The sequence below is a fragment of the Nipponia nippon genome, unplaced genomic scaffold, assembly GCF_047370975.1.
Source record: "Nipponia nippon isolate SJK-2023a ecotype South Korea unplaced genomic scaffold, ASM4737097v1 scaffold_9, whole genome shotgun sequence".
Classification (NCBI taxonomy): Eukaryota; Metazoa; Chordata; class Aves; order Pelecaniformes; family Threskiornithidae; genus Nipponia; species Nipponia nippon.
Genome location: NW_028262413.1, coordinates 42,367,374 through 42,386,311, shown reverse-complemented (window position 1 = coordinate 42,386,311; position 18,938 = coordinate 42,367,374). Strand labels below are relative to the sequence as shown.

General features: G+C 50.3%; 1 protein-coding gene across 2 annotated transcripts in view; it reads right to left on the bottom strand.

Annotated features, from left to right (window-relative positions):
• Positions 1-2,159: 2,159 nt before the first annotated feature.
• The window catches only part of ST8SIA2 (ST8 alpha-N-acetyl-neuraminide alpha-2,8-sialyltransferase 2), a 33,195-nt gene continuing 16,416 nt past the window's right edge, over positions 2,160-18,938 (bottom strand). For both annotated transcript variants that reach the window (XM_087743860.1, XM_087743861.1), the window contains exons 3-6: positions 17,948-18,076; positions 17,157-17,414; positions 14,545-14,838; positions 2,160-4,679 (exon numbers count right to left, since the gene is read on the bottom strand). In XM_087743860.1, coding sequence (XP_087599986.1) covers positions 4,394-4,679; positions 14,545-14,838; positions 17,157-17,414; positions 17,948-18,076 — 967 coding nt within the window. In that variant the 3' untranslated portion in view covers positions 2,160-4,393. The remainder of the gene's footprint in view (positions 4,680-14,544; positions 14,839-17,156; positions 17,415-17,947; positions 18,077-18,938) is intronic.

Below are 18,938 nucleotides of genomic sequence, written 5' to 3'. Positions count from 1 at the left end.
GGGCTGTGACAGAAGCAGAGGATTGACCCTGCCCCGAGACCCGGCTGATGAGGCATTCAGGGGAAGGTGATCGGCCCTCCTCCATCCCTCCCGTTCGGCGGGAGCGATGTCGTGCCTCTGCCAGCCCTGCCCGGGCGAGGGGCTGGGGAGTGCGGGGGCAGCCGGGGTCCAGCACCGCAGTTCAGAGGAGCCACTGCAACACACCCAAGTCATCTTTAAATAAGGCAGCGCTTGCATTAGTTATAGAAGAGCTTGGCAGCATGGAGCCTGCGGACTCTGCAGCTCGACCAGAGGAGCCGTACTCTGTGCCAGTGCAAGATACGGGCAAGATCTCCCCCAGGAGAGCAACAGCCACATCAATATATATGTATATATACTTTTATAGGAAGAACAAAAGCGCTGTGCTAGTGCATTCCTCCTCTGCATGGCTGTGCAGCACATGCAGAGAGCAATGAGCGTGGCAAGAGCCGAATTAACCTTCTTTGAAGGATCCTTGTTCAGCCTGGACAGGTCTGTAATGACAGGTTTGCTCCTCAAGCTTTCTTCACCAGGAACCAAAATCACCGGAGTAATCAAGGGGAGAGGAAAACAAGAGTGAGCGCGTGCTTGCCGCAATGCTCGGCACCGTTGGAGGGTGCGGTGAGGTTTCATGGCTGGGCTGGCTGTTAGCCTGGAGAGACAAAGAAGCATGTGGCAGATCTGAAGGCTGGGATGTAACCAAGCGAACCATGATTAAAAAGAAAAGCAATTCAGGCAGCTGTGCTTCTGGCTGTGGCTTGGCTGAGCAGGCAAGACCAGACCCTTATCCCCAAGCTGCTGCAAGGGGAAAATGCACCAGAGGCACATGGCGAGGAAAAGGACAGAAGCGAGGTTTGGCCAGAAGCACCCATTAAACTATTGCCCCAAAAATACACGCTGAGAAACACAGCCCCAAACTGTGGGCTTAGCTGGGTGGAGACTCAAGTTTACCTCTATTTTACAAGTTCATGTCACTTGTTACCATCCAAAGGCCTTTTGGCACATATGTGCCTAACCCATGAGAGGGAGGTCCCTGTCCCAGAGCCACCAGCATCACCAGTTTGGGCTGGCCTCGCTGCTGGAGGGAGCAGTGGGACAGAGAGAAGACTGAAGGGAGCTGCTGCTGTCATTCAGGGCAGTTAAGTACATTCATGATGCAAAACATGCACCTGCATCCCTGCCTGAATAGCATCAATACTCTTTTTTTTTGTTTCACTCTTGACGACAGGAGAGCCTTAATTGGGCATGAAGAAATTCATCAAGCAGCAGCCTGGTGCGGCTGTCGGGTCCCCATAGCATCTGGCAGCTGCCTTGCTGCAGCCCTGCGGCTGCTCAACGGCTGGCAGCTGCCCCAAAATAGCCCAAATAGCATCCACCTCCTGCAAGCACCACTGCTCCCTGTGCAGAGCAGAAGGTGAACCCCAAACTCCACTCCTGCTGCTCACAAACAGCACATGGGTTTTACGCCTTGCTGTGTTGCAGGGGCTGGGGCTTGGTGGAGCCAGACCCCAGCTATTTGCTGGAAAGAGAGATGATAAAGTATGTTTCCAACCTGAGGAGCCTCTCACAGCCCACTAAAGCAAGGGGAAATTTCTCAATGTTTTTTTGTGCATATAAACTCAGCAGGGACCAACCCGCATGGCAGCGAGCTGAAATGGGAGCTCAGCCATTGATTTCAATAGCTGCAGGGTCTTACTCTTGGTTTAATATATTTTTAAAATTGGGGTGAGCAGGACCTATTCTGGGAATAGAAATATCACTAGCAATTTCATCCCCCTGAATAATTTTGCCTATAACTTGCCTGTGCTTAGACGCAGAAGCTGTTTCATGGGCACCAGAAATCCCTTCTCCCATCCCCTCTTAGCCCCCCCAGCACACCTCTGTTGTGCTACTGTTGGATTCAGCTCGGTAATCTCTGTAGGCACAGTGAGGACACCTTGGTGGCTTTGGATATCCCCCTGGCAGAGCACCGACATCCACCCCAGATGGGCAAATAAGCCCAGCCGTCCCCTCTCATTCCCTGGCAAAGAAGGTTACAGGGTCTCCCCATTTCATTCACATGGCATTTTATGGTCTTGCCCCACTTCTCACCCTTCTAGTCAATGAAAATAAATAAAAAATAAAACCCCTGCACATTTAATTCATTTCTTGTATTTTTATTTAAAAAGAAGGTTTGCTAACAGCAATCAGTACCGTGGCCCAGGCCCCTCAATACAACAGTTGGCTTTAGCAGACTCTGCAGCTTCATCCCTACTCTGTCCCTCCTCTGCGCTGGGGACAAACCAGGGAATTATCCGGCTTTAACAACCACTCCTGAATCACGGGAAGCTCCTTGGGATTGCAGACTTCTTCCATCTTGCAATTTTACTCTTTGTCTCCTCCTATCTCAGGAAACCCCAACAACTTAAGCTGCAGTTCACAGCGAGGTTCCCAGCTTTACCGTGCAACTAAACTCAAGTAAAAATAAAAAAAAAAAAAAGACAGGTTTAAAAAAAAATACATAAAAGAAATCATTTTCTGAAGGTGGAAAGAAATATCCCCTCAGTGGCAGATTAGCCCACATTTATCCAGTGTAATGTTGCTTATACCTTAATCTTAGGCATCTTCATCTGACGCTAATTAGCAGGCTGGAGGCTCCTGTGGGTACAGTAGCTTCTACATCCCAAAACATGAAAGCGAGTTTCTCTTTTTACCACTTGAAGCACTCAGTTTTTAAAGAGACAATGTCAAGTATTTAAGCCCCAAACTGTACACATTTTAACTTAAAAACCACAGCAGTAGGAGGAGGCACAAAGGTGATGAAACCCAGCCAGGAAAGCATTGCAGCGCATGTCCGAGGCTTGGCTGTGGAGTGTTATTTGGTCTCCCACAAATTAACCCCAAACTGCACTCACTGAACCCCGGACTCAGCCGCATTTTGGCACTGAGCACTAATTAGGAGACCAATAGAGTAGGCTAAAGAAGCAGAAAATTAAACAGGCTAATCAGACCAATCTAATTGCTTCCCTCAAAACCCTCAAAATTTAGGAGAAAAGCAAATGTGATTATAAAATCTTCTTTATATTTTGGGTTCTCTCGGGGAAAAAAAAAAAACGGGCAAAGATCATTTATCTGATGTTCATCACTAGGCAAGCATCCCGTCAAGATTCGACATCCTATTTAACTGTTCAGAGCAAGAGCTAATCGGAGCTTGAAAGAAGGGAGAGAGTGGGACTTCAGGAATACAGCGCTGTATGCTGGTTCTTTGTGGAGAAAGTGAAAATAAATTATTTAGGCTTGACAAAGTCCCTTGAAGTCCTGCGGTCTTTCTGCTTGGCTGGGTCTCAGGACTATCACCAATATTTCAGGGCTTATTTTTGGAGGGGGAGAGAAGGCAGGCTGCTTAGCAGGTAGCATTTGGGAATTAAGAGCTAGATGTACTTATGGTTTTCACGAGCCCTGACAGATGTTGAGTGTCTTCGACTGTGGCACAGTAAGACACTTAATACGAATGGTGCCGGTTTGTGGCAGCAAACCTCCTTCCTGCCACATTCCAGCATCTTTGCTCCTTTCTAAATTGCTCCTTAGGAAAGGAAGAGAAAATACATGCTCAGCATCTCCTCACCATCTGCCCGGCTCAACACTGGTGCACCCATTCTCTGGATGCCCTCACATCTCCTCTCCGAGCAAATGTCACCGGGCTCAGCTTAGCACAGATCCCCACCACCTCCTGGAGATCAAGCTGCAGCCCAGGAGGCTTCTCCTTTGCCTCTCCCAAGGCTGTGCTCAGCCTGGTGGTCCATGTTTCGATGGATCTCTGCGCGACTCTGCCAGCCACCGGTCCCTGCTGGGCAGGAGACGGGTCCTGCTCAGTGCCGCGGGCAGTCCCTCGGCTGCGAGAGCCGCCAACAAACCTTCCCTGCCCACCCCGCTCCCTGCCCCTTCCCCTCCCCACCACGAGCACGGGGCCAAGAACGTGCCTCGCTGCAAAAGTGCCAGCGCCAGCATCCTTGGCCAAACAAACTAACTACCAACCTTGGACCAGTCACAACAAATGGCTTAACGTTTACCCATCACCTAACATACCCTCAAAAACCAAGGCCATCTTCACACCTTTTGGACGTAGGTCGAACGCCCTTCCGAGCCCAGCAAGCCCACGGCAAGGGGTCTTGCCCAGGCCAGTCACGCCAGATGCTCCCGCATCTCTCCTGGTCCTTCCTTGGTGAACACCAAACAGTTATAATACTCAGGTCAATATATATAGGTACCACGTATATATATTTGTGTCGCTGTTCTGCGCATTAACAAAGACAACCAACCCCACCAGGCACCACTCGTCCTTTCTGCCCCCTCCCCTTCCTCCCGTGGCTGTGCAGGAACGCGGCCGGGGACCACCCTACGTGGCCCCATCGCACTCCCCCACAGTCAGCTTCAAGGCTCCCTGCTGGTGCAGCGTCTTTAAGGCTTTGAACTCCAAGGGCATGGTGTGCGGGCTGGCCTGCGAGGTGTAGCCGTACTTCAGGCTGTCGTAGTAGTGGTACTTGACCGGGTTCTGGTTCTGGTCCAGGGGAAAGGGCCAAAAGCCGTAGAGATAGATCTGGTTGCAGAATCGTGTGGCTAAGGTGTACATGAGGAGGCCAGTGGTGGGTCGCTTGATGTGCACCTTGTTCGTTAGCCAGTACCTGCAAAGGGAGAGTAGAGGAAAGTGTGTTATTCCCCCCCGCCAATGAAGCTCATGTCTTGCACATTTTCTCTCTCCAGCCTCTGACTGAGATATATTGGTAATTCAAAGTGAGAGGTTTCTGACTAGCAGAAGAGTTCTCCATGCCAAGAAAAAGCCTCCCTAGGGATTGCTTCATGAATAAGCATCCTCCTGCTCTCTGTCTGGCGGTTACATCACACTTGTTGCTATGGCATTGAAGCATCTCATGCCTCGGCAATCCTTTATGAAAAACAAATTGCTTGCAACGGTGGCCTTCAGTACTTCAGCCTACAATTATCTTCCAATCAACCCAGGAGATCAATACGACCAAACCATCCACATGTCAAGTAGATTCCAGCAACCCCTCGAAGCAGGCACACTCTCACACACACACGCTGATGATTTTCATTGACGAATGACGATTTTTACTCTGACAGTAAACACAACAGGGCTGTAAAAATGTTTGCCTTAGAATAAAGGGTCACCAGGCTGAAAGAGCTAAAACACACTGCTGTGTTCCTGTTACACCCAGCGATTGCTGCTGTGATCCTGGATCAAAATACATCACCATGCTCTGCAACGTTAGTCCTTGAGATAGATACACAATATAGTATATCGCAATATATAATAGGTGATATGGAGGTCAGCTGTGCTTGCTGCTGAAAAGTGCGTTAGTTTTTATGAGGGATGACAAAAAGACCAGGGGAAGGAGGCACCCTGTAGAGATGCACGAGCAGAAACGATATCAGCAGCTGTATTTTGTGCTGCCGATAAAAGTTATTGCAGCATCAACATCCTGTAAGAAGATGTTTCCAGTATTTATTGCACAGGCAATTTGTCTGGTTTGCTCAGCAGAAAGACACTGTCAGAGGAGCAAAATCAGAAAGAAGAAGGTCTGTGGGAGGTAGAAGATTCGCCCCTGGGTGCACTCTTTTCTCCCCCAGCACATTTGATGCCGGTGCTGCCCCACAGCAGGCAGGGATGGTGCAGGCAGTGCATCCCGCCGTGTTGCACCCCATTCAAGCCCTGGGATTATTTTTAATAGATATTTCAAAGGGTCTGAGTTCAGGTGAATGACTGGCAGCACTTTGGTTAAAAAGCTTGAGGAAGTGGAGCAAAGCATGTGGCATTTCTGTGCGCTCACCCAGAGGTTTGGGATCCTGACCCGGGTCCTGCTGTCGCCCGTGGAGCCACGGAGAGTGTCTTGCTCCTCATACACACTTTCCGCCGGGCTCCTGAGGGTCTGGCACTCAGACAGTGGGAACCCTTGGGAGAGCTGAGCCTTAATCCTGCAAATTAGCTTTTCATGAAAGCCATTAAAATTTAGCAACCAAGGCACAAAACGTACTTGCTTGTTCTCAGCCAGATAAGAGAAAAATTACTTTTCTGGTGAATCAAATTCTGGAAGCAGAGTGACCACCTCGGGGTGTGCAGGAAGGGCACGGCAGGGTTTACTGGGGTCCCACCCCCAGGGGTGTCCAAGCACCTGTAGCTTTAGCAAAAGACAAAGGTGATGTTTTGGGGAGGTCCTCCTTGCTTGACTCGTCTCCTCAGCCTCCAGCACGAAAAAGGAGCAAGAAACTGGGGGAAAACTGGTGAGATCCAGTATCTCAGAGGCACAGCATCAGCATTTTCTGGGCTTGCCTGACCATATGGGTTGTGCTATAGGGACACAGCAAAGCTTGCTGCGGTGCCAAGGCAATCTTCTCCCACAGGTAGCCATAAAACAGTCTCCTTGATGAGTTTATGGGTAAACACATTAGACCCCTGGCGTGTTTCCCAGGGAGAAATGGGAGATTATCACAACCATTTAACACTGTGAATTAGGGCATCCTCATGCAGCAGGGAAACCACCTGGGAAGAACTGCCAAGCCACATTAACTGGCTGGCTTTGGGGGAAGACAACTGTCTGGGTTTGTCCTGCAACTACTTTAGCCTTAAAACTCTCCTTTTATCAGTTTACCAGCTGGAGCACAGAAAGATACTGGTGACCTTACAGCTGCCCAAAATATTAACTTTCATGTTTTGTTGAGAGGTTGTAAAAACTCTATGAACATACAACGATCTTGACAGCATGATGAAGTGGCCCTTGCACATGGGTACAGGTCATTCATGCGACCACCAATGTTTCAAGTGTATTAATGATGACAAAAATGCCCTGGGTCAAACACAGAAGTGCCCTACAGAAGCATGCCGTCCTCCGCAACCCAGCATGCACAAACAGCCTTACCAGGAGCAACAAGCATGCGCAACCAGTACCCAAAAGCGGCCCTACCCAAACCAACCTGGCATATCCACCTCCGCACACGCAGCTAGTGAGCCCTCACTCAACAATATCGGGGTAGGGAACAATGACAATTCAGTTTCTTATAATAAAAATTAAAAACCTGGCTCTTTTATCTGTATTTCCCTCTATTGCAGGCATGGCATTGCAAAAAAGGGAAGGATGACAAACCTTGCTCCTACAGAATCATAAATTCTCGCTGCTGGCTGCAGCTTTGAGAGGGGGTGATGGACTCCAGGCTGTCCCAGCCCACCCACACAGATGACATACATAATATATAATGCCCAAACCATAACATAGGCCATGCCACAGTGCTTGCAGTTTGTTTCCTGGACAGTGAAGGTGGGAAATCCTCCGGTGAGGTCTGGGGAATACTTTTTAATGACTGGTTTGTGATGGGAGTGTGGGAGCTATGCAGGAAGATCTCCCTCTTATCTCTCCCACCACTGGCCAACTGAGACAGCGGCCACATTGCTGGTGCAAGAGAGAACAGCTGGGGATGGAAATAAAACCTAATTAATTCTGCAAATCCAAATGAGGTTGTCTGGGTGCACATGGGATGCTGTGTCAACAGCACACCTTTAATATGTGAGGTCCGGGATTTTAATTAGGAGGAAAGATAATCTTGAAGCAGGCAGTAATTATTTTTCAAATTGGCTACACCAATCACCATAACTATTAACTGCAACATTTTATGGAAAGAGACAGCAATTAAAAGAGAAGAGCAAAGAGCAGTCCTGAAACCCAATACCTCCTTTCTCAGAGCCTTTCTCACAGCATGGACCTCCTTCAAAAGCTGGTGCTGTGTCATTTCTGTAAATAAACCCTCAGGGGTGGAAGCAGCTACAGAGACAGGCTGGTGCCTGAGTGGGATGCAGCTATGAACAGGAACCATGATGCTGTCAGGCAAAAATTGTCCGAGACAGCTCTTGTTTCGGATCATGATAGTCACAGATGGAAAATGCCATCAGATCTTCAAGGCCATCTTTTGTAAGGAGGCAGCCTAGACACAAGCCCTAGCACCTATTTGAACTAATACTTGATGGTAGCCAAGGACAGAAGCTTCAAGAAGAGCAGCTCAGAGAGTCTCGTCCTAGCTGGTAGGTGGTTCTGGTTGCTCCTCACCAACATCAATTTTCCAAAAGGTTTCCAAGAAACTTAAGAAGTCTCCTAAGCAGAACTGCATAGCACTGCTGCCGGCTGCCCGACCATCGGTGTATGCCTCCTGCAAGAGGGCAGCCCCAGGGTAAGCGACTGCTGTATTTGGACCTTAAAGCCCAGTGGGAATCCTTCAGGAGACAAAACACTCTGAAACTGCCCCTAGGAAGCCACAGCTCCCACCTGAGCCAGGGAAGGTGGCAGCCTCCACATCACACATCTGGAGCATGTACCCCACCACGCTGACAGCACGGCATCCTCCCCCGGCACCACTGAATTCAGGGAGCAGAGCTTGGCCTTGATTTGGGCTGAAATGCTGGGTGGGTGCAAAACTCCTCCCTGCAGGCAGTGTTTGAAGACCGCTAGCGAGGGCAGGGTCCTGCTCTGTGCTTACCCATCACCTCCTGACATGTCTGAGAAAACCCTAAAGTAACTTGTACCCTCCAGGTAAGGGTTAACCTGCAGAATAAAATGAACAGAAAATCCATCGCCCTGATGAAATGAATAAAAAACTCAGGTCAATGAAGAAATCAAGTTTCAGCAGTATCAGCTGCATTATTTAGGGATACAAATCAGAACAGCTGAAATAATGCAATTTCAGACCCTTTTAAAACAGCTTATTCATAAAAGTGTGATACAAACACAAGCTGTTGTGGAGGTGCTAGTCCTTGACTGTCAGAAGCATATTATCAGTCTGCCACACACATCCTGCTTCCATTAATACTCATGAAGAACCAGCTACAGATAATCAGAGCGAGTGCCCCGACAGTGATCCGTACTCGCGGTGGTGCGGGCAAGGACAGGACCTGCCGGTGCTGGCAGGGGACAGCACGTATCCCAGCTGCTGGGTGGATGGAGATGAAGTGCTGGCGCCCAGGGAGCAACTGCTATCCTCCATCCAGCTTCTCGCAGCCCTTTTCTGTCCATGTATCAAGTCTCCTCTGTCACCTCCACCAAAATAGCTGAGAGCCATGTACAGTGATGAGATCTGTGCCGGACAGGTAGGAATGGCAGGTCCCCATCTAGATTCATGCTAATGCTGACTCCAAAAGCTGGATCTGGAGTCAGAGTAGGGCTTTATCCCCAGGCTGGGCAAAGCCCAAACACCAAATCAAGCCTCTATATTCAGACTGGATCTGTACCATGTGGCTTGGGTCTGGTTTTGGTGACTTGGCACAAGCAAATCAATGCTGAGTCATGAATAAATAACTCTTTTCACCTCCAGGTTTTGAGCTCTGTGATGCCCTTTCAAACACACATGGTACTCAACAGCCACAAGTTAAAGCATTTCAAAACAGGCAGAAGAAGAGGAAAGTAACTGGGAAGAGGATTACCCTATTTTTTCCCCTTTCCCTCCTATGCCCCTCCCCTTCTTTTGGCAAGAAAAGACTAAATCGTCTTCTCGATTAACCAGAACAAATTAACTATCTTGGGGTCCCAGTGCAAACACACCACAGCTTGGGTACCATGTGCCTCAAGTGCAGGAGGGGTGAGAATAATTGATCACACAAGGATTCATTTGTGGGATATCCACTGATCTAACCCACATGTGGCTTTACGGGGAGTTCATAGTCCCCCAACTCCTACCCCAGTCACACACTTGTGAATGGCTATTTCCACCCCCTACACCCTTCGGCCATCTTCATCCTTCACCTGAGTGCGGGACTACTGTCCTTAAACTTTCTGTGGGACCAGAGAGGAAGGGCTTTATGGCACGAGTCCTCGGGGGCAGATATTTCAGAGGAACCCCCTGTAAGTGTAAGGGACCACAAGGGAGGAAGAATGAAGTAGCTGGTTTAGAAACCCCACAACTGGGTGACACTGGCTAATCAACAGCGGAACCAATCTCAAGACAAGAGAGTGAGAAAAGATGAGCTGGGAGACCTGTGAAAAGGAAAAGCAGCAGCTTAGGTTTGATGTGATAGAGAAAAGAGAAGCCCATGGAAGGATGCAAAAGAGAGAATAACCTGCACGTGTGTCCTGCATGGCTACAAGCAAGGCAAGGCTGTGGGAAAGGATGCGGCATAATCAGGACGCCAGGTGAGGAGGGACCAGGGGAGGGTTTCCACCATGGCTCACAGATGGGAAAGGCAGCGTCTGAGCAGCGTTGCCCCGAAAAATCAGCAAAGGCTTAGATATTGTTTGGGTATGACGAGCCAGAGAGTCATCTGAGACAAAGCTGAATCCCACCAGGTTGTACTTCTGAGGATACGTGGCAGAACTGCACTAAGCAAGCTACCGACCCTGAGCAAGGCGATCACTGTTGTGAAGAGCACACGCGAACTGTCATAGCTATTTGGATGTTAACCCTAAAAGGAGATTTAGCCAAGGAGCTGGAAGATTTATAGATTTTTTTAATTTTTTTTTCTTTCTAGAAGCTCTTAACAGAATCTTATGGGATTAGAACTGGTTACTGCCAAGAGACCCTTGTGATGGACACAGTGAGAAATGCTTGACTAGATTATACAAGGCAAACTGAAACATGTCCATGAATTCTCTGCAAGGAGTGATAGTCAAACCTCCAGACAGAATTATTTTCCCTTGCTTCCTGCATTTCATGTTATTTCGCCGACAAAAGCTGCTTGGCAATAGGGATTACAAGGCTTTTTGGAGACACTAACAGATGACTTGTAAGGGGCTTGCTTGCTTCCCAGCCAGGAGACGAGCACTGCACTTGCCAGATGAATTGCTCAGGAGACATTTTACAGAATCACTCCGAAGTGAGTCACGCACCCCCAAAATGCATGGCACCGTCCCCGTCGCCACGAGCTGGCCCCCTGCCATGGCACAGCTTTCCTCCTCAGCCTTAGGTCGTGACTTGGCTTCCTTCTGAGCTCCTCCATCGAAATGCCGATGCCTCTCTCCCCTCTTGGCATGAAGATGGTGAGTTTAACTGTGTACGAAGAGCCTCCATCCTAGTGCACAGATTATCCAGAATCATCAACTCAGAAAGCTATCAGCAAACATTTAAGGCACCCTCACAGCTAGGAAGGTGATATCTCAAATGATGCTGTTAAGGACAACAAAACCAAATGCTTTCTACTTATCACAGGAACGCACACTCTACAAATGCCCCAAATGCACTGAAAATTGTAGGAAAAAATGCTCAATTGCCACTGAAATGCATTCTAGTCTGGGGGAAAGCAGAGCAGGACAATAAATACTGCGGTTCAAGGAGGAGTCAAGAACTCACAAATGTATTACGCTGGTAGTGAAGGAAGAAGAGAAAAGGCAAAGCTTTTGTAGCTGAACTGAAGTTGGCTGAGATGTTAGCCTTTGCAGAAAGTGCTATTCCTTGAAAAAAATAAAATATATAGAAGAGTGTCTTGGCTGAAAGACTTCCCCCATTTCTTTGTGATTTCCAAATCAACTTAGGATAGATTATAAAGGGTAGCTTTATCCAGCAAAGGAGAAGATGGGACATCTCCACAATGGCAGCCCACTGCAGCACAGAGGGATGTTCTGTGGGGCTTTGTGGATTATTGATTCTCTGCTGCATGCTACATGCCACAAAATGCATTCATTTCACAAATCTCGGATCTGTCAAAGGAAAGTGTAATGCTGCGAACCGGCATGTTCCGCAGAGAGAGCTGGAGAGGCAGAGGAAGTCATTGGAGACCATATCCCTGTAACAGCAAGGAGCTCATAAGCAAAAATATAGGATGATCATAGGGATTAGATAGTATCCCAGGAGATCAATAAGTAAGGTCCTAGTGATTCTGGTCAGTTTGACCTGAGGAAAGACTCCTTCTTTATCCCAAACTACATCATATCAATTACCCTGAGCAGGTGGTCAAGACAGCCCTATAGGTACCTGAGAGACTTCCTATAGCACCAAGAGCATCAGCACACCCCCCTCCCTCAGCTGTGGCCAGTTCATTTAGTACTGCCTGAATCTCTTTTAAATCCATCCAAGTCCAAACCTGAGGAGGCTGCACCAAGGAAAGGGTTAACATTGACTCTAGCCTTCCCCCAGAACAGCACAGCCCTTTGCCCCCAGCCCTGGGGTGGTCCCTCTGCACAGCTCCTTCGCCAGGCCACAACACACTGGGTAGGTGTTGAAGTGCTCCCATCAGTTCTGGCTTTCTGAGGGGACTGCAGTTTTAATCATATTAATCATTAATTAGTAGGCTTCCTTGTTTTCCTTCTGATAAGCGTGAGAGCAGGAGGGCAGGTCAGGCAGCAGCGCCCTTGGCTTAGAGGTCAACCCCTGACGAGGATTAGCACTGGCTTCTGCGGTTATAACTGAGTTAGTGCTGCCTCAGTGCAGCCATGACCCACCTTTCCCTATTGCCCCACAGCACGGTGACCAGCCCAAAGGACAGGATCGAGGTCTCAGCTGTAGCTCAGACCAGGTACTTAGAGCATCATCAGCATCAGTTAGTGTCCGACCATGTGCTGGTACTATATCCATCCCAGACACGCACCAACAGTGGCCACTTCACTCGCTTGCTGGTCTGACTGGTTGCATCCCTCTGAGCCCCGCTAGGTTTTCAGAAGCCTGCACGCATGTTCCTTGCACAGGACCCCATTAAAACCCACGGGCCACTAACATGTGCAAAAGGAAGACACTGCTTCAAGCCATGGGAGAGAGGGGTGCATCACTCCATGCGCTGAGAGACAGCGCTGAACCCTTGGGCTTGTCCCAAAATCCCTGCATCCCCTCCAGCCAGGCAGGACCTGCCAGCCACCGGTGGTGGCTCCAGCACCGCTCTGTGCAATCAGAATGCCAGCCAGCCCGGCTGGACCGCAGGGCTGCAGCACAGGAGGGCCAGGAAGGTGCTGTGAGTTGGAAGATAAGCTCAGCAGCAGAGCTTATCGAGGCATCCTCCTCCTCTCCCGTGGGAAAGTGATGCCCAGCCCTTGCCAATCCCTCTGCAAAGCTTCCTACAGGAAGTTTCTGGCACTGGGAATGGTTGCCAGCACAGGATTAGCAGCCTGTTGATTTAAAGGGCTTATTACAGGAGCTTAATTCTATTTTGACAGATGAAAGTAAGTCAATTACAGCTAGAAATAGCTCAGCATTTGGGTTGTGGGCTTCCCCCCCTGCCCTCCCCCCCCCCCTTCTGCGAGTTGTGGTATCGTTTCCTTCCTTTCTTTACCTCAAAGCCAGCTTTTTCTGTAAGATGCCTCTCTGGCCCAGAGAAGCCTCAAACACAGCCACTTGGGGCAGGGCAGACATGGTTCTCCTTGCCCATTATTGCTGCCTGCAACGCACAGCAGAGCCAGAGCCTCCACTCCTCCCAGCCTGCCTGCGGAGCCACCCTTCACACCCCTCTCCCTGGAGCATCCCCTTAGGAAAATGTGGGGAATGACCCCAAAATCTGTCCCGTGCCCACCCTCTGCACTGACATGCAACCCAAGCTGGGACAGAGCAACACCCAGCATGGACCAACTGACCAGAAGAGCTCAGGCTCAGAGGTGTGGGGGAGAAGAAGTGCTCAAAGTGACCAAGAAACATTACTGTTGAGGCTTAGAGGTGAGAGCACCAGCTACCTGAATGAATTCCCATCCCAGGAGATCAACAGAGTCTAGTCAGGATCGGAGAGGACACCTACTGCCGTGAAGCCATCTCCAGCATAAGCCACCACCTGCCTAGACTCCCTACATGCCTAATGAATCATGACTCTCTCCAGAGAAATAAAGCAAGAGCCTACCCCATCCCCAACCTATTTACATGGAAGTCTCACCCCTGGAGCTCTCTTTCTTTTATAACCTCCCCATCCCCACCACACCTGTGTCTCCCACATGCCTGAAGTTGCAATAAGGGAGCAAAAAGACCCCTTCCCTCCCTCCCAATAAATCCATTCACCACCACCCTGCCCTATTTATCTGACCAGCAGGACCAGACCATGTCAGTCTTTTCCCTGGGCTGGTTATTTAAGATGAGCCGTGCAGTTAGTGCCATTACAGGAGCACCCAGGCTACTCATGAACAGCCTTGGTCCTCTGCCACCACCGAGCCCATCCAGGCTGCCATGAGCTCCCTGACCTGAGGAGATGTGTGCGATTTGCATGTGTCACTCAAGCACAAGCTGACAAACCTTGCCACTAGCTCACTAAACCATGACGCACGCACATTTCTCCAAGGAGAGCCCTGACTATAGGCTGGGGAGTTATCATGGTGACACGCAGGCTTACAGCCAGCAAAGTGCTGGAAGACCTAGGCTCACTATGTTGCATGGCTAAAAGACCTCATGCTCAAAGAGCAGAGCAGGGAGCCCCTGATAGCGAGGTGGTCTCCAATTCTCATCTAGGGACCAGCCACCACCCATGGAGTCCTCCTCACAGTCTGCAGAAAGAAACAGCTCATGCCGTTTGCCTCCAGCACAAACCCATCGATCGCTCTCCAGCTCAGGAAGCTCACGAAATCCTGGCTCCAAGCACACTAGAAATGCTCTCACCCTCGGACAGCGTGCAGCAGGCGCAGCGAGGGGTAGGCAGTCCTGACGTTGATGTGATGCTTCAGGATGAGCTCGTTCACCCACTCCACTCGCTCCTTTCCCCCCTTGGCCATGAACGCCGGGATCCAGAGGATGCTGCCGTTGAGGCTGTGGAGGCGTTGCAGCAGCTTCTCCCTCCAAGTCTCGTTCACCAGGTCCTCGAAGGCCCGCTGGATGACCGAGGGGTTCATAGTCACCAGGTCCGTCTTCATGCCCACGTCCTGTGAGTACTCTTGGACAGGGGCCAGATTGCACCTGTGAAGGGAAACACTGAACAGCCCTTTACAATGGACGTGAGAGAGGGCAGTGACAAACGTGAGGGGTGTTCGATGCCAAAAGCCGGGGCCAGTGACAGATGTGCCCCTTCGGCCTCGCTTTTGGGAGGAGGAGGAGGGAGAATGAGTATCTGCAATAAATTAGAGAGGCTCTGACCTGGTAATGATGAGCCATCTTAATATCAGGTCATCATTCCTCAACATGCTGGCATGTGTGCACATATTTCTCTAGGGCAATGCTAATAACAGACATAACTTTGGTGTCTGGTGGGTGGGTTTGTACGGATCGGTATCTCTTCTGGTGCGGTTCAAAAATAACACTTAGCAACAAACCTCCCATCTTTGCTGCCACGGCAGATTTGAAATGAAACGGCCTTTCCCACGCAAGGAAAGCACTCGACTCTTAATTCTAGTCCTGCTGTGGTAATATTATCCCAAGTCCATTTTCTCTTCCTGGTGAGTCTCTGCTAACAGCAGACCCAGTGGCACCGGTGGCAATAATGACACCAGCAGGAGGTGGATGCCAGGACGTGGTCTCCACAGGGTTTGGCTGTCTGGAGGCTGTGACCTTCAAAAACCACCCCTTTCTGTAGTATTAATTGGTGCCTCCTCTCAGGTTGTGCACGCGGATACGGGCACACACGCTCCCCCGGGAGCTCCCGTGCCATGAGCTCCTGTGTCACGCCAGGGCTGAGGGGCTGCAGGATAAACTGCCAACAAATCACCCTCGTTATATGGAGGTTTCCTACAGCTCTTTGAGAGGGGATCCGTGGCTGTTAAGCTGTGGCCGTGCCATGCACGTGGCACTGGGTAAATGGCACCGGGGACCAGCTGATGGGGGGATGCAGAGAGATGCTCCCCCGGCGTGGTGAAAACCAGAGAGTATTCGTGTGTTCGCACACTGCATGCTCTCCTGCGGCGTTTTACAGCGAAGTCACAGTACTTAACGAGCAGGAATTGCATCCTTAACCATCTGCCTCGATAATCAGCATTACTGCTGTTTTCCCTACTTTACAGATGGGGAAACTAAGGGAATGGTGTAAAGAAAATCCAGCTACTGGCACGCGGGGCCCTTCTGACCCACTCATCACAGGAGTAAAATCACTGAAAATAAACATTTGATCTGAAGAGTGAAGCTGTATCCTGGACGCAGAGCCCATCACTGGTCACTGCCAACCCCACTGAAAAGGCTGCCTAGATGGAGCAAGCCTTCCTCAGGAAGATGCAGGTTCATGTGATGGCTCAGATAACCTACAGTGCGAAGAGCAGGTCCATGTCAGACCTGCACTAGCATACATGGCTGGGGAGAAGTTGCTCAAAATCCCAATCCTGACACCCAAAAAGCTTTTCTCCTGCAACTTTGCTGTCTGACATGAAAGTCCCTCCCTAAACTTTGCCACAACTGCAATAAGCAATTTTTCCTTTTGATCGCTCTGGTTACACTTAAGGATGCAAACGATAACGCCCCGTCCCCCGCGGACAGGACAGAGCTGCTAGCAGCCAGGCAGGCTGGAGCAGCTGGGCTTGAGCGGGGGGCAGAGGTGACATTATCCTCGCTCCCACGTCACGCCGGGGAGCGCCTCTGTGAGCTGCTGATGGATTGGGCTGTCTTCATAATAGACTCGCCAGAAAGCAAATGTCTGCACATACATAAATCATCAGCGGACTCCTACAGCCCCTCAGCTAACAGATGTACACGGGTGTCGGGGATGGCAGGGCAGGCGTGCTCCTCCTCTCCACTCCAAGCATCTTCTGTAGCAAATTCGGTGTGTGCCCCAGTGGGGGTCAGGATCTGCTGCTGCAGGTCCATGAGGCAGTGTGTCTGCGGGGACATCGGTGCTGGGGATGGAGTGGTCACAGGGGAACGTCAGACCTGGGCGTGAACAAACATGGTGCCTGGCCACCGCGTGGTGCACCTGGTGCTTGAGGGCAGAATTGACTTGGGGAAGGATCATGCTTGTGTCCATGGGAGAGTCCAGGACAGGGTTCATTTGCAAGTATGTGGGAAAAGACGAGTGAGTGCTTGGGTCTGGAGGTGCTGGGGGTTAGCAGTGCCCTGGGGGGTTAACGGTGCACCATGAGAACACACGGGGTGCATCTGCAAGGACAGTGGGGGAGCAGTTGGTGGTTGGTAGAAGAGTTTGCAGCAGGACGTTTGCATTGGTGAACTCTACACATGCACACAGGGCTGCAAGGCTGCGCTGCACCACATCGATTGGGACTCCAGCCCCTTTCCACCTCTCCAAACCCTTCTCAAACCTCCCCAGCCCCATCATGTGGCAGGGCATGGGCTCCTACCTTATCACGAAGCTGTGTGCGTCGATCTCAGGGCCGCAGCCGCTGCTGAGCAGGACCCCCGAGTTGCCCACGATGGCGCAGGTGGGGAACTGCTTGCCCTTGAGGGGCGAGGTGCGGGGCAGCAGCTCGTACAGGTTCTGCGAGACGTTCATGGTGCTGTCCCTGTCAAAGACGTAGTGGATGACGTCCCCCGGCTTCAGCGTCCCCTTCAGCACCGAAATGTCCTTCTCCGCATCCAGGAACTTCAGGATCTGTTTCCTGAGGACAGGGAAGAAAACAGCCCCATCAGGTGAGGTACAGAGATAATTTGGGTCATACGTAAGACGCACTCTTGCCTCCTGCCTGCCCTCGCGCTGTGGCCAGTCCCAGCCAACTGATGCTCTCCAGGAACAGCTTTCAAACAGATATCTCCATCTTAACGCCTGCTCCTTCTCCACCCATCCCCTCCTGGGGCAGGCTAGCATGGCAAGCCCACCATTAGTGGGGTTCCCTGCATTTGCCCCAGGGAGAAGGTCTCCTTCCCCCCACCACGACCCACCACCAGTGCACACTAATTCCACTTGGCCTGGAAAATGGGGGCTGAAGCACTCCTTGTTTCGTCGTTGCAAGGCCAGCTGGTTCAGCCAGGAATTCATTTCCAAGCGATCGCTTACAGATATGAAGCCTAGCTCAGCAGGAGATAAGTCTTTTATTTCTTCCTTGACTTCTTTAGATGATATACAGAGGCAATTTGCCAGCTTGCACTGGAGAGGACCAAATCTGTCTCTTGTCCTATAGGTAATTACCAGTACCTGATCTTCAAAGAGAGTGTCTGGTTGTGTCTCCATTTGGATGAGGCTGGTTTAATGTTGTGCTTAATGCTTTCATTACTTCTGTCAACAACAGCTGGAGATGAAGAATCATTTATTACTACTTCAGCTCTAGAGAAAAGAAAGACAGGGAGAGGGAGAGAGACAGGATCCGTTAGCATCCCAATAGCACTTCTAATCATTGTCTTTGGCTCTGGCTGCTGGAATTCAAACTTCATCAGAAAAGCAAAACTGTAGTTATTAGCTAAACAAGAACTGAAAGCCTGTTTGTATCCTGCTACATTCAAGCAGACAGACACAAATCCTTAAATACCTGCTCGCTTACATGAACACAGACTTACAGCCAGGCACAGCTCTACAGAAGACAGTCTTACACATCTAGCTGTTGAAATGCATGCACACAAAAACACAAGCAGGCTCTGCAAAGACAGGCTGGCAGATGCACACTCACAGACAAGACACCCCAGAGCCCCCCAAATTCACTGAGACATTTCCTACATGGGCAGCCAAGGTTGCTGACCTGCCGCCTCGTGGTCGCACGTGAGCACCCCAGTGTGGAGCCAGCTCAGCTCCTGCAGCGGGTTAAAATCCCCGTCAGAGAAGTGCAACCTTCACTTCACCCAAAGGAGAAATTAACTTAGGTGAGCTTCTGGGCGCTGCTTGTGAGATCGGACGACGAGCAGCCCGTACCGAACAGGGGCATGCTGGCTCACTGATAACTTTTCCCCTCGTTAGAAGAGAGCACGAGGATTTCAGCATCCGTATTGCCTGCTCCAGACCCAGAAATGAGCAGGGCAACAGCCTGATGCTGCTGTTTAGAGATGATCACTGGGAGACCCCAGCTTTTATTCCCTGTTCTAAGAAGCAAATCAGCCCCAGCACTCCAGTGCCATTTACATGAAATGGCATGAATTAAGGGAGCCTCTGAATATTTGATTCCAGCCAGATGCCCTCCAAAGAGAATACCCAAGCA